At 55.7% G+C, this 13,430-nt stretch overlaps 1 protein-coding gene across 3 annotated transcripts in view; it reads right to left on the bottom strand.

The window, feature by feature from the left end:
* Positions 1–13,430, bottom strand: part of LOC117654048 (calbindin-32) — a 76,926-nt gene that overhangs the window by 39,508 nt on the left and 23,988 nt on the right. For all 3 annotated transcript variants that reach the window (XM_034400188.1, XM_034400189.1, XM_034400190.1), the window contains exon 2: positions 12,003–12,155. In XM_034400188.1, coding sequence (XP_034256079.1) covers positions 12,003–12,153 — 151 coding nt within the window. In that variant the 5' untranslated portion in view covers positions 12,154–12,155. The remainder of the gene's footprint in view (positions 1–12,002; positions 12,156–13,430) is intronic.

Raw genomic sequence — 13,430 nt, 5'->3', positions numbered from 1 at the left:
CGTTCCGAAGGAACTACGTTCTGAATATGTGTGAAACGCGAATTCGCATTGTTGATCCGCCAATCCATTCACTCATGCGCGCAAACGTGCCCACTTAATGAAGTCACAGTGTTATGAACATATGAACTTTTTTCATCCGATTCCTAACCGAAAACCGCTCCTTTCTCCTCAATTTTAAGCAAAATTGCGTACGATGGTACGAAAAGTTCATGCGCACAAAACACCGTGACGTGTCGTGCGAAACGTATACAAAAACATTTAGCGTGTGAACTAAACGCAACGACGGGAAAACTTTGGCACATGATACAGAAACACGCCCCCCCCTCCCCGTCGACCGGTATCATAAGTCGTTGGGGTCAGTTCCCACGAATCTCTCTCTCTCTCTCTCTCTCTCTCTCTCTCTCTCTCTCTCTCTCCCCCCCCTCTCTCTCTCTCTCTCTCTCATCTCTCTCTCTCTCTCTCTCCCCCCCCTCTCTCTCTCTCTCTCTCTCTCTCTCTCTCTCTCTCTCTCTCTCTCTCTCTCTCTCTCTCTCTCTCTCACACACACACACACACACAAACAAACAACCAGCTTCACCCCCTCCCCCAGAGAATTTGAATGGTGGATTAGCTCTTTTTGCCCCCTGAGAGTACCTCTCGGCACGCTCCCCGCCTGTCTGTCTGCCTGCATGCCTGTCTGGCCGTCTGTTCGCCCTCTCCCTCGCACCCACTCGCTCCATCTCGCCTGGCCATGGAAAGCAACAACGACCTCATAAAGCAGCTTGCTATCGCCCTGCCAGCCCAGCCAGCCCCGCCAGCTGGCCCCGTAATGGTAACGTATACCTAACGCAATTTGGGGGCCATTTGTCCGCCGACAACGAGGAGAGCAACACCTGTCGATGGGCAGCACAGTGTGGCTGAAAGCCTTGTGCACTGTCCTGGCGGTTCTGGCGGCACGCCCACTGCAAAAGCCACCGTGTACTCAGTGAACTCAGGTGGACTAAACGCTAGACGCGTTTTGAGCTCCGCAGAGTCACTCAGTAGGACTCGAACCGAACGTGAGACCACACCAATGGATTCCTCGTTCGGAGAGCAATCCATTGGTTCAACACGTTCGGTTAGAGTCCCATTCAGCGACTCTGGAGGTCAAAAAACGTCCAGAACTTCGGCCGCCTCCACCGGTCTTCTGGCAAATCCACTGTGGTGCGCTAGCCGTGCCCGCTTCCCCGCCCCGCGCAACTTTTCGCAGTGTGGTGGTGATTCATAACGCTAAGCAACTCGAAACAAAGTGAAATACGAGGAGGGATTCAGGGCCGCGGGGCTGCGGGGATGCGGCCACAAGTCAAGTCAGAGGGAGGCGGCGGGGCGGCGGGGCGTTGCTATTCGAGGCAAGACTATTCCACACAATGCACGCGCCTCCCCGCCGCTGGAGCGGCTCGAACGGCAGCTGACTGATTCCGAGAGTCGATCTCATCGTCCTGTCTCTCTCGCACCTGTACGGGCCGCCCCATGAGTGCGAGAGAGAAAGAGCGACGATAGCGACTCTCGGAATCAGTGTGCTGGAACGGAACACGTCAGTGGCAAGCTGCGGCAACAGTCACACAGGTCTGTCTCCCCCTCCCCCTCGACCGTCTGCGGCGCAGCCAGGCGCAGCCGCCGCCCCTTTTGTTTGCCTTCTTTGCTGTCCGCGGGGGGGGCGGGGCGGGGCGGGGGGGGGCGGGGGGGGGGGGCGGGGCGGGGGGGGGGCGGGACCCAGTGCGGTTCATCGTCGGTGGCCGCCGCAGAGCATTAGAACCTGTAGACTGGACAAACACAAACTTAATTGAAATCATTAATTTTCAACTTTATAGAAACTTCAGGGGTCCCACAGATCTGGGAAGCGTGATTTGGGGGGATGACTTTGGGCGGCTACTGCGTCCGACCCGAGCCCGGGAATCGTTCGCCCTCGCCTGGGCGGCGCACGGTGGGTAAGAAGACCGCGACGGTGACTGGACGACGATGACATCAACTGGTCTCGTCAGATCGCATTTAGCTTGTTTACTAAAAATTTTTGAAGGCTTGAAAACAATAGTTAGCACCCCACGACTAGCAGTATTAACAAAAAAAATTGGCTAAATCCGCCACAATTTGTGTTTTGCGAGAGTGGTTGCTTGGCAGGTAACCACTAACCATCTGGCCGCGCGCACCTGAGGTCGCTTGTAGCTGTGCTAGTTTTTTTTGCGCCCCTGCTAAAAACGATCTGTTAAAAAAAATTTGCACGGGTCTGATTTACATTTTTTTGCGTGTGAGGCCCGAGAAACGGCCATCGGGGAGAGGGGAGCGGAGCCGAGCGGAGCGGACTCATAACACGCCTGGGAGGCATTGCCACTCTCCGCCCCCCCCCCCCCCCCCCTTTTTCTTTGCACTTCCCCTCACGGCCGGGCCAAGGGCCGGCCGGCCGCACGTAGTCCAAATACTAAAACATTTAAACCGTGATGAATTTAGACCATCCCACTTCGACGGCGGCGACGCCGCCAGCAAAAGATTTGCGTCCAGCAAAGAGTGCGAAAATAAATATTTTAAAAACGCCGCCGTCGAAATATGTATAGCGGTAACAAAAGTCGCCGCTTGAATTTTAAAAAACGTCATCAAGTGGGACACGTCAAGGGGAAGCAATTATGAAAGGGTTCCGGATGTGGGCTCTCCGGCCGGAGCGCCTGACGAGCGCGAGATAGGCCGCCCGGTCGGCAGCGTGCTGGCCGGGCCGGCCCAACCTCGCTCCCGCAGGCGCTCTCCCTTTTCTCCTCCTCTCTCTCTCTCTCTCTCTCTCTCTCTCTCTCTCTCTCTCTCTCTCTCCATCTCACTCTCTCCTCTCTCTCTCGATCAAACCGATGAAACTGGGTCATTTTTCCGCACATTTCACTGCATACTTTCCCCTGCTCTCTCTCTCTCTCTCTCTCTCTCTCTCTCTCTCTCTCTCTGAGTGGTTTCGTGCAATATACCTCTGGCTGCGGTGCCGAGTCTGGTCCGAGAAAATCAACAAAAAACGACAGCAACATCAACAACAAACCAAAAGTATTAAAATACACGTCAGTGGCGCGGTTTGGCGATATGAGCAGAACTCTCATGGGACAGCCAATCAGCGATCGCCAGATCACACCGCCTGTCTGTCTGTCTGTCTGTCCGTCCGTCTGTTTGACTGAGTTCTGCTTTTTTAGACCAGCGTCCCAGCATAGAATACAAAGATATAGACTTAAACCAACACCGCCCGCCGTAACAGGACACCGCATGGAACACTCTCTTTCTTTCTCTCAGTCTCTCTAGCTCTCTCTCTCTCTCCCCCCCCCCCCCCTCTTTCTCTCTCTCTCTCTTTCTCTCTCTCACACACACACAGAGTGCGCTAATCCGCTTTGAATTTGGCTGGCTGGTGTTGCCGGTGCGCGCCGACGTTCCCTTCCGCCACAGCACACAGCGCCACGCCCCGCCACACCTCGCCACGCCCCGCCGCCCGGCCCGCCGGCTGTCACCAAGGCTGTCACCATCCCTCGCGCCTCGCTCGCTGCTGAGGTTTGTCCACATTACTCAGCACCTGCCACATCGACAGACAGACCGACAGACACACGGACGGTCGGACAGGGACAGACACGTGCACCTGCTTTACACACGCACGCTGCAGGTAGGCAGGCAGACAGACAGAGAGACGAGAAAGACAGAAATGACAGACAGACGCGGCAGCGACAAAAAAGACCGACAAACAGGAAACGCGCACACAGACACGCCACTCGTCTCGACACCCAGTTTCACTGCGCAAGCCCGCTCGAGTGTGTGTATGTGTGTGTGTGTGGGGGGGGGGATGTACTGCGTCGGAGAAGGGGACAGACTGGCTTAGATTGATACTCGCAGCAGAGATAGGGAGAGAGGAGCATTGAGAGAGGGAGGGAGAGGGGGGAGGAGAGAGAGAGAGAGGGGGGGGGGCGCAACGCATCTCCCTCCCCAGGCGCGGCAGGAGGAGGGCCTCTTCAGCAGGATCGCGACGCAGTGAGCCCCCTCGGCCTTGGCGGCCTTGGCGGCCTTGACCCAGTTTGGCAGGACACTTTCTTCGCCACTCACTTACCTGGCCGTCCTCGGGCCAGGGCGGGCCAGGGCGGGCCAGGCCCCGGGCCAGCCTGTCGGGTTGCGTCCCCCGGGGCGGGCCGCCCGAGGGGCCGCCAAGTCGGCCAGGACGAGCAGGGACTCGACGGGGCTCGACGGGCAGGGACTCGGCGACACGCCACGGGGCACCGGGGGACGACCAGGGGACGACCGGAGCCCCGCCCCGCGCGATGGAAGGAAATGTGTCGTGATAGTGGATTACGTCGCCTGTCCCGAACCCTTTCCCGACGAGTTTTTGTTCTTGTCGTTTTCCCTGGCGCTGTCCGGAGAAAGAAAAAGACTTATCATATTGAGAGAGGAACCTATTCGTATGGTAAAACTGACGGGGCACAGTGGGCCAGAAGACCGGTGGAGGCGACCAAAACTCTAGACGCGTTTTGAGCTCCAGAGTCGCTAGATGGGATTTGAACCGAACGTGTGACCCCACCAATGGACTGCTCTCCGAGAGAGGAATCCATTGGTGGGGTCATACGTTGGGCTCGAGTCCTCTTTAGCGACTCTGGAGCTCAAAACGCGTCTAGAGTTTTGGTCGCCCCCACCGGTCTTCTGGCCCACTGTGCTGCGGTTTCTGTTCCTGCCCTGAGACCAGAGCCGCCGCCGAGGCCGCACAGCGCCGCACAGCGAGCAGGTTGTCCACATGCAAATATCCTGAGAGGGGTTCGGGAAAAGCGAGTATAAGCGAAAGAAGAAAACTCTGCTGAGTGACAAGGGGACAAGGCAGCAGCTGAGAACTAAATTTCAAATTACAGGTCCCATCACTTTTGGGGTGTTTGCCCTCCCCGGGGAGATTGTACTTTTTCTTCGGAAATTTTTTTTAGTCCCTTTTTCGGTTTTCTTGCGGTTCCCTCCAACGGGTGTTAAACCTTGCCTTCTTGCCGCCGATCCCACCGTGGGGGGAAATCGGGCCCCGGGAAATTTCTCAGGACAATAAGAAAGGGTACTCCGGGGGGTACACTCCAAAGAATTTTGGGCGAATAATTTTATTTTAAGGTAATGTTAATAATACGGGTCCCCCGAAAGGGTTTAAGTTTGTTTGGTGGTAAGAATTTAAAAATTTTTTGGAAGTTTTTTAAAGTGTTTTTTGGTTTTTGGGTTGAATGGTGTTAGCCCTTGTTGTTGTTGGAAAGAATGGGAAAATGGGGGAAATAATGAAAGGAAGAAAAGAAAGGTATCGGGGAACGGGTGCCAAAGAAGGGCCAAAACCCCTTAAACTACTTGCAAACTGTACAGAGTGCTCAGTACACTCTATTTGGAGTGTACTCATAAGCACACTCCTGTGAGAGTGTGCTCAGCTGAGTACACTCTAACGAGAGTGTGCTTAGCTGAGTACACTCTAACGAAAGTGTGCTTAGCTGAGTACACTCTAACGAGAGTGTGCTTAAGTCTGCACAATTCATGCAGCTGAGTACACGTTCGTGGGAGTGTACTCGTGAGTACACGCTGAAGAGAGTGTACTCATGAGTACACGCTAAAGATAGTGTACTCATGAGTACACTCTAAAGAGAGTGTACTGAGTACACTTTTGAGTTTGCAGAGTAACTGTTCAAATAACTACAGCTCCCATCGACGGTTTTGACATGTTTGTTCCCTGGCTGCGTCAGATTGATATCTTTTTCTTCGGAAGTCTTTTTTTCCCATGCCCCTGCCCTTTTTTCTTGCCGTTTTCTTGCGGTTCCCGATCCATCGCCGTGTTAGCCTTCGCCTTGCTTCGCCTTGCCGATCCGCACACGTCCGGACCCACTCGGGCGGGAAACTACTCGAGGAGCAATAAGAAACGTGTCACTCGGCGAGGCATCGACACTGCCAATGAATGGGCGAATGAATGCATGAATGGTGGAATGATTGAATGAATGGATGGATGGATGTATGAATTGGCGAATTGATAGCTGGCTGGCTGCATGAATAGTTGAATGAATGAATGAATGAATGAATGAATGAATGAATGAATGAATGAATGAATGAATGAATGGATGAATGGATGAATGGATGAATGGATGAATGGATGAATGGATGACTGGACGAATGAATGAATGATGATGAATGAATGAATGAATAAATGAATGAATGAATAAATGAATGAATGAATAAATAATGAATGAATGAATGAATGAATGAATGACATGAATGAATGAAGATGAATGAATGAATGGATGATGACTGAATGAATGAATGAGATGAAAGATGACTGAATGACTGAATGAATGAATGAATGAATGAATGAATGAATGAATGAATGAATGAATGAATGAATGAATGAATGAATGAATGAATGAATGAATGAATGAATGAATGAATATAAACGCGAACGGGTGCATGAGGGAACCAACAACCACTTATCCAAGAGAAAATAAAAAATAAAATAAAAATGAACGAATGAAAAATGTTTCAGCCGCCACCTCGGCCTTTGGTGTGCACTGCATAGTTCTCACCGAGACTCTAGAAGCAACAACGAGGTTCCTGCGCCACGAACGGACTCCTGCCGTGTGTGTTGTAGTGTAGGATCCACACGTGCACCGGCCCTGCCAGCCTGGGTGCCTGCCCCATGGGAACACCCACGTGATATCCACGTTGCATCCCGTGCAATAGGTGGATTAGGGGATGGATTTTTTCCACCCAAATCAACGTAGAGCGTTCGTCGATTTCGCAGCGAAATATTACTGCAAGATTCACGTCGATTCCACGTCGATGTTGCAGCGATGAGAGACGCTGTAGATCGACATCGATTCCACGTCGATTTTACAGCGATATAAACGTCGCTATAATTCGACATCGCTTCCACGTCGATTTTGAGTCGAAGAAAGAGTTGCTGCGGATCGACGTTTAATCCACGTCGATCGTTTGTGGATTGTATAATCGTTGCGTATGTTCAGCCGCAAACACTAATTATAGGAAACAACTGTTAAAATGCCGTGCACCGCTTCCAAGTCAAGACTGTTCCCCAGCTGGGGAGAAAATCGATGAAGTGATGAAGCCCGGGTTACATGGCGAATGCGAGAATGGCCTGAATGATGTTAATGGATGAATGATGACTGGGATGAATGAATGCATGGATGAATGAATGGGGAATGAATGAATGCAATGAATGAATGAATGAATGAAGGAATGAAGAATGAAGAAGATATAACGCGAACGGGTGCATGAGGGAACCAACAACCACTTATCCAAGAGAAAATAAAAAATAAAATAAAAATGAACGAATGAAAAATGTTTTAGCCGCCACCTCGGCCTTTGGTGTGCACTGCATAGTTCTCACCGAGACTCCAGAAGCAACAACGAGGTTCCTGCGCCACGAACGGACTCCTGCCGTGTGTGTTGTAGTGTAGGATCCACACGTGCACCGGCCCTGCCAGCCTGGGTGCCTGTATTATACCCTCCAGCAGGATGTCCGCATTGAAGAGGGGGGGGGCAGAGATGCGTAGACTGAGCTGCAGGGCAGTCGCTCTGTCTCTCTCGCTCTCATGGGGCGTCCCGGAGGGGTGCGAGAGAGACAGAGACTGTTCGAAACCGGTCTGCATGCGAGGCGAGCAGAGCCATGATGCGCCGTGCCGGCGCTGCACCGCCACGCCCATGGCCACGCCGCCACGGAGGCAAAAGTCTCGGATAAGGATCAGAAGATTGGTTGGCTGCTAAGGACCCTGCCAAGGACGAACGAGGACGCGCCCAGGGGACGAAGAAGGAGGAGGAGAGGGCGCAGGACGCAGGGAAATCCGAAATTGAAATCAGCACTGTGAAAGTGATTTATGAAACTAACGAGGAAAAGTGCGGCAGCAGGATGAGGTGAGAGGGGGAGAGAACGCGCACAAACAGAAGGAAAGCCGAGAGAAAAGAGGCAGCCGGGCGGCAGCGAACGCAGCGAATCGAGGGAAGCGAGGACAAAGACGACGTGACTACAAGATGGGGCGCCGGCGAGGCAGTGACACACCGTAGCGCCGGAGCGTAGATATAAGCGTGGAAATTCCTCCACTGCTGCCCCCCCCCCCCCTCCCCCGAACGCGCGGCAACGCGGCATGCCTTATTCAGAACTCGCAGGCGACGCTAGGCGGAACAGGCCGGCCTGGGCCTGGGGCAGCCTGGGTCTCGGGCCGGGCCGGGCTGCGGGCCGGGCTGTGGGCCAGGCCACGCGGGGCAGCCCCCCCCCCCTCTTCCCCTCCCTTACGCCCTTTGCCACCGCCTCATTGGGAAGCCGCGCCATGCGGGGCCTGTTGGCCCGCCAAGCGTCCTGTTCACACAAACGCAGCAACCCCCCCCCCCCTCTCTCCCTCTCTCTCTCTCTCTCTCTCTCTCTCTCTCTCTCTCTCTCTCTCTCTCTCCTCTCTCTCTCTCTCACGCGGTGCGTGTCCCTGACCGTCGGCTTCGACTGCCGTTTCAGGCGGCGTCGGCCAAACATCCGCCGCAAACGCACGCGCCGCACAGTGGGCCAAAACTGTCGACGCGTTTTGAGCCCCACAGTCGCCAAGCAGGACTCGAACCGAACGTGTTACCCCACCAGTGGATTCCTCGTTCGGAGAGCCATCCATTTGTTCGGTTGGAGTCCCACTTAGCGTCTCCTGGAGCTCAAAACGCGTCTGGAATTTTAACCGCCTCCACCGATCTTCCGGCCCACTGTGCGCCACGTGGGTTTCGTTTCACAGTGGGCAGTACATAAATAATGAACGGGACGAAATTGTTGCGGTCTCCGTTTGAAGCGCGCGCAGCGAGACCGATAATGAACCGATAGACTTAAGAAATATTTGCACAACATTTCTATAAATATTTCTTGATCAGAAATATGGGTATGTCACGTCGGTAGGGAAGCAGATGTACACCCGCTGGCAGGGCACTGCTAGCAGCGCTGCGGAATGGGGCCGAGCACTGCCTTCGTCGCTGTCTCTCTCGCACCTATACGAGGCGCCCAATGGGTGCGAGAGAGACAGAGCGCCGAGAGCAGCGCTCCGAATGAGCCTGGCTGCGGCGTAAGGGGCAGTCCGGGGGCAAGCGCGCGGGTCGAACCAGTAATTCGACGGCCGTTCGCTCTCTTCTTTACTCTCCGCTCCGCTGCTTTTTGGTGAACGAATAATTACCTTCGTTAGCGGACCGCGGCCCTGCGAAAAAAGGGGGGAGGGGGAAGGGGAGGGGGACGGGGAGGGGGAAGGCCATGTGGTTTCCGTTTCCCGCGCAATTATGGCGGCACTGGCGGCACTGCAGGCTGGACCCGAACAAGTGCTTCGTCGCTCTGCCTCTCTCGCGCCCGTGGCGCGGCACCCTGCCGAGACAGAGCGAAGGGCGTTGTTCGGAGTGAGCCGCTGGCCGGCCGGAGCGACGCAGAGCGACGCAGAGCGACGATGGCCAGACTCATTCCAAGAGTCGTTTTCGCCTCTCTGTCTCGCTCGCAACCATGCGGAGTGCCCCGTGAGTGCGAGAGAGACAGAGCGGCGAAAACGACTCTCACTCTGCAGTTCACTGCAGCGTGCTCATCGCGCGGGCAGCGGCAACTCTGTTTCGGGAAGCAGACCGAGAAACTGGAGGCGGGAAGGGAAGGCCGTCTGGAGGAAGGTTGCGGGGTGGGGGTGGGGATGGCAGGACGGAGTTAAGGGTGGGGGTTGTGGATGGGGCATGGGATGAGGGGGTAACTTAGGTGAGCTGCGTGGGGTTCACGGGGTGGTTTTAGCGGGGTGGTTTTGGCGGGGTGCTTTTGGCGGGGTGGTTCTGGCGGGATGGTTTTGGCGGGGTGGTTCCAGCGGGATGATTCCAGCGGGGTGGTTTTAGAGGGGTGGTTCCAACGGGGGGTTTTTAGAGGGGTGGTTTCTGCGGGTTGGTACCAGGGGGTTGGTACCAGTGGGTTGGTTCCAGCGGGGTGGTTCTAACAGGGTGGTTCCAACGGGGTGGTTCCACCCGGGTGGTTTTAGAGAGGTTGTTCCTGTGGGGAGGTTCCAGCGGTGGCGTGGGGGTCGTCGTCGAGCGCAAGCTGCTGGCTGCGAAGTTTCCGTTTGGAGAGCACTCAGAACGAGGCGAGCAGGACCAACGCGGTGGCGCCATTCTCCGCCCGGCCCCGCCACGCCCCGCCACGCCCGCCCACGCCCCACCACGCCCCGCCACGCCCCGCCACGCCCCGCCACGCTGAGGCACGCCGCAGTGCGAGCAGTGCGAGTTGGGTCTGGGTCCCCCGGAGGGATTTGCTTGCGGAGATAGCGGCATGGCTGCGCTGCACTTAAGCCCACACCTGGCAGGCCTAGCAGGCCTGGCAGGCCTCGGATGCTATTGTGAGTGCGCGAGGACTTTCTGCCCGGCCGTGAGTGCAAGAGGACTCCCTCTGCCCGGCCGTGAGTGCACGAGGACTCCCTCTGCCCGGCCGTGAGTGCGCGAGGACTCCCTGCCCGGCCGTGAGTGCACGAGGACTCCCTGCTCGGCCTCGGCCGTGATATAGCGATCTAATAAAGGCCCGAGTCACGTCACGGCAGAAATATAGGGCGAAAGCGTGCGACAAGGGCACTCAGTCCGGCATAGCCTCGGCGCGTGTGTGCAAGGGAGCGAGCCTGCTGTCTTAGGTGAAGCGTTACTTCTTGTCTACGACTCCGCGAGCGAGCAGCCGGAGCAGCCGGCCCCCTCAACCACAAGCAGTGCGTGGCGCACCTCTGGGCAAGTTTGCGGGGGAAACTGTAAGCCTCGTTGTGTGAGGCGGGGCTTATTATTTGCTTGACAAAGACATCTTCTGTCCTCCTCCTTCCAGACACCGCTCCGCCACTTTGCTTCAGCCCCCGAGCGGTACAGACAGACAGGTCCAAAATTTCGAGCCCAAGAAAAGTCTCGCCTTCTTGTCACGTGGGATGTTCCAGCGACAAACCTCGGTAAATTTATCAGAGGCAAACTTGCCACCCGCCAAGAAATCCAAGAAATCTAGGCCATTTTTTTTAAGGTGGCACTCACGTGAAACTTGCAAGCAAGCTTCAAAACAAGTCCCCAAAATTGAAACTTTGGCCGTTTATTAGACCGAGAAAGCAAAGGCATTTTACCAAAGTGAAAAAAATAAAAACGCGACAGACACTTTTGTTCCCGGTGCGCGCGTCCACATGATTCTGGCCGGTCGGTATTTGAACCCCGGCCGTTTCGGCCAGTGGCGCCTGTCCCTGCGAGGTCCCTGCGAGGTCCGAGGGGCAAAGGGCCGCCAGCCACTCGTTCCGCTCGCTCTGCCGGCCCGCTGGGCCGTTTGACCGAAATGGCGCGGTCAGTGACTCTCGTCTCTCTCTCTCTCTCTCTCTCTCTCTCTCTCTCTCTCTCTCTCTCTCTCTCTCTCTCTCTCTCTCTCTCTCTCTCTCTCTCTCTCTCTCTCTCTCTCTCTCTCTCGGCCCTCGCTGGGTGACGTGTCGGCCCTTTACGGCCTCCGTGATTGCCACGTGGATTGCCACTGCCGAACAAATTACAGTGGCGTCGCGCAAGATCCCCAAAGCCGAAGTGCGAACGTGCCGTGGCGCACAGTGGGCCACCGGTGGAGGCAGTAGAAGTCCCAGGACGCGTTTTGAGCTCCAGAGTCGCTAAATGGGACTCGAACCGAACGTGTGACCCCGAACGAGGAATCCATGGGAGGGATCACACGTTCGGTTCGAGTCCTGTCTAACGAATCTGGACCTTAAAACGCGTCTAGAGTTTTGGCCGCCGCCACCAGTCTTCTGGCCCACTGCGCGCCGCCACCACTGCAAATAACTCCGCAGTTTGACACGGAAAATGCACGATCTCCACATTGCCCCCTCCGTGGTGAAATCTTAGATCCTCGCATATCCGACCATGCAGACGAGAGTGGCTTTCGTCGTTCTATCTCTCACGCACTCATGGGGCGCCCCGTATGGGGGCGGAAGAGAGAGAGCGACGAAAACGACTCTCGGAATCAGTCTGCTGCGAAGGCAAAAGAAGGCACTCACCGTCCTTGTCGTAGTGGCTCCACACCTCCATGAACTGGTGCGCCGACAGCTTGCGCAGCTCGCGGCTCTGCGGGTCGCGGTACTGCCGCATGAAGTTGGTGGCCTTCTCCAAGTTGAGCTTCTTGATGGCGGCCTCGGAGGCGGCGGACATGGCTGCGGGCAAAAAGAGAGGCCGTTTAACTTCCGGAGTCTGTTTTTCCGACTTGCTGTTATTCGACCGTAGGCTGATTCCGAGAAGAGTCGTTTTCGTCGCTCTGTCTCTCTCGCGCCAATAGAAGACGCCCCATGGGTGCGAGAGAGACAGAGCGACGAACACGACTCTCGGAACCAGTCTGCTGGACCCGCCCCTGGCCCAGCCGCGCTAAGTGGTGTTCCAGTAACTCTTTCTCGCCCCGCCCCGCCCCGCCCCGCCCCGCCCCGCTTCGTCGCGCCTCGCCGGTTCGCTTTGCCGCGGACCATTAAAACGTTTCGCGCCATCGGTCGTCGCGCTGGACAGGCACAGCCAGGCACGGCCAGCAGACCGAGAGTCGCTCTGTCTCGCTCGCACTCGTGGGGTGTCTCCTGTAGGTGCGAGAGAGACAAACTCGGAATCAGTCTGGAGGCGCACACGCAGTCGGAATCCGAGGACGGCACGGGGGGGAAAAGGGGGGGGGTCAAAGGGGTAAAAAAGGACACGCTTCTACAAGGAGAGGGAAAACAAAGGGACAGGACGAGACACACTGCACCGCCAGAAAAAAAAAATTAAGACGAAACGAGGAAAATTAGCAAGGTGCTCCTCGTGGATTCGAAAAAAACGTGTGTTCAGTCAGATTTCTCAGTTTAGCACGCTAAAAATATTAAGAATAGAGTCTGGTCACCTATAATATTGAGAGTATGTGGTTTCTCTATTGTTTAAAGTCAGGTTTTTTCACTGTGCGCGACCGAATTTATAATCCCATTGGTGCATTTCGGCGGCATACACAATTTATGGAAGCCATTTTCCCTCTCGGCGAGCCTGGACAGACTTCGTTAGTCCCTTCGTCCCTTCTCTGGACGGGCAGAGAGAGAGGGGGGGGGGGGGCAGAGGTTATTTCTGCAAGCCGAGTGAGAACGGCCTTGCGGCTTAGCGATGACACTCTGACACCAGCGTGGTGATACAGAGCGTGGCCGTGCTGCTACGTCATCCAGAAACGACAGCCGACTGTCTCCGACGCGTCGTCTCGTCGCTCTGTCTCTGTCACTCTCGTGGGGCGGGGCTCGTCGCCGGGAGAGAGACAGAGCGACGGAACGTCTCTTCGGAGTCGCTCGCCAGCGGTCAACCTCGAGCACGCCTCCGTCTGTCTCTCCGCGGCCTTGTCCAGCACGTCCTGCAGGGCGAGGCAAAGAGAGAGAGAGAGAGAGAGAGAGAGAGAGAGAGAGAGAGAGAGAGGAGAGAGAGAGAAAGAGAGA

The sequence above is a fragment of the Thrips palmi genome, unplaced genomic scaffold, assembly GCF_012932325.1.
Source record: "Thrips palmi isolate BJ-2018 unplaced genomic scaffold, TpBJ-2018v1 HiC_scaffold_10, whole genome shotgun sequence".
In the NCBI taxonomy this organism is placed as follows: Eukaryota; Metazoa; Arthropoda; class Insecta; order Thysanoptera; family Thripidae; genus Thrips; species Thrips palmi.
This window is presented reverse-complemented; position numbering and strand designations above follow the sequence as displayed.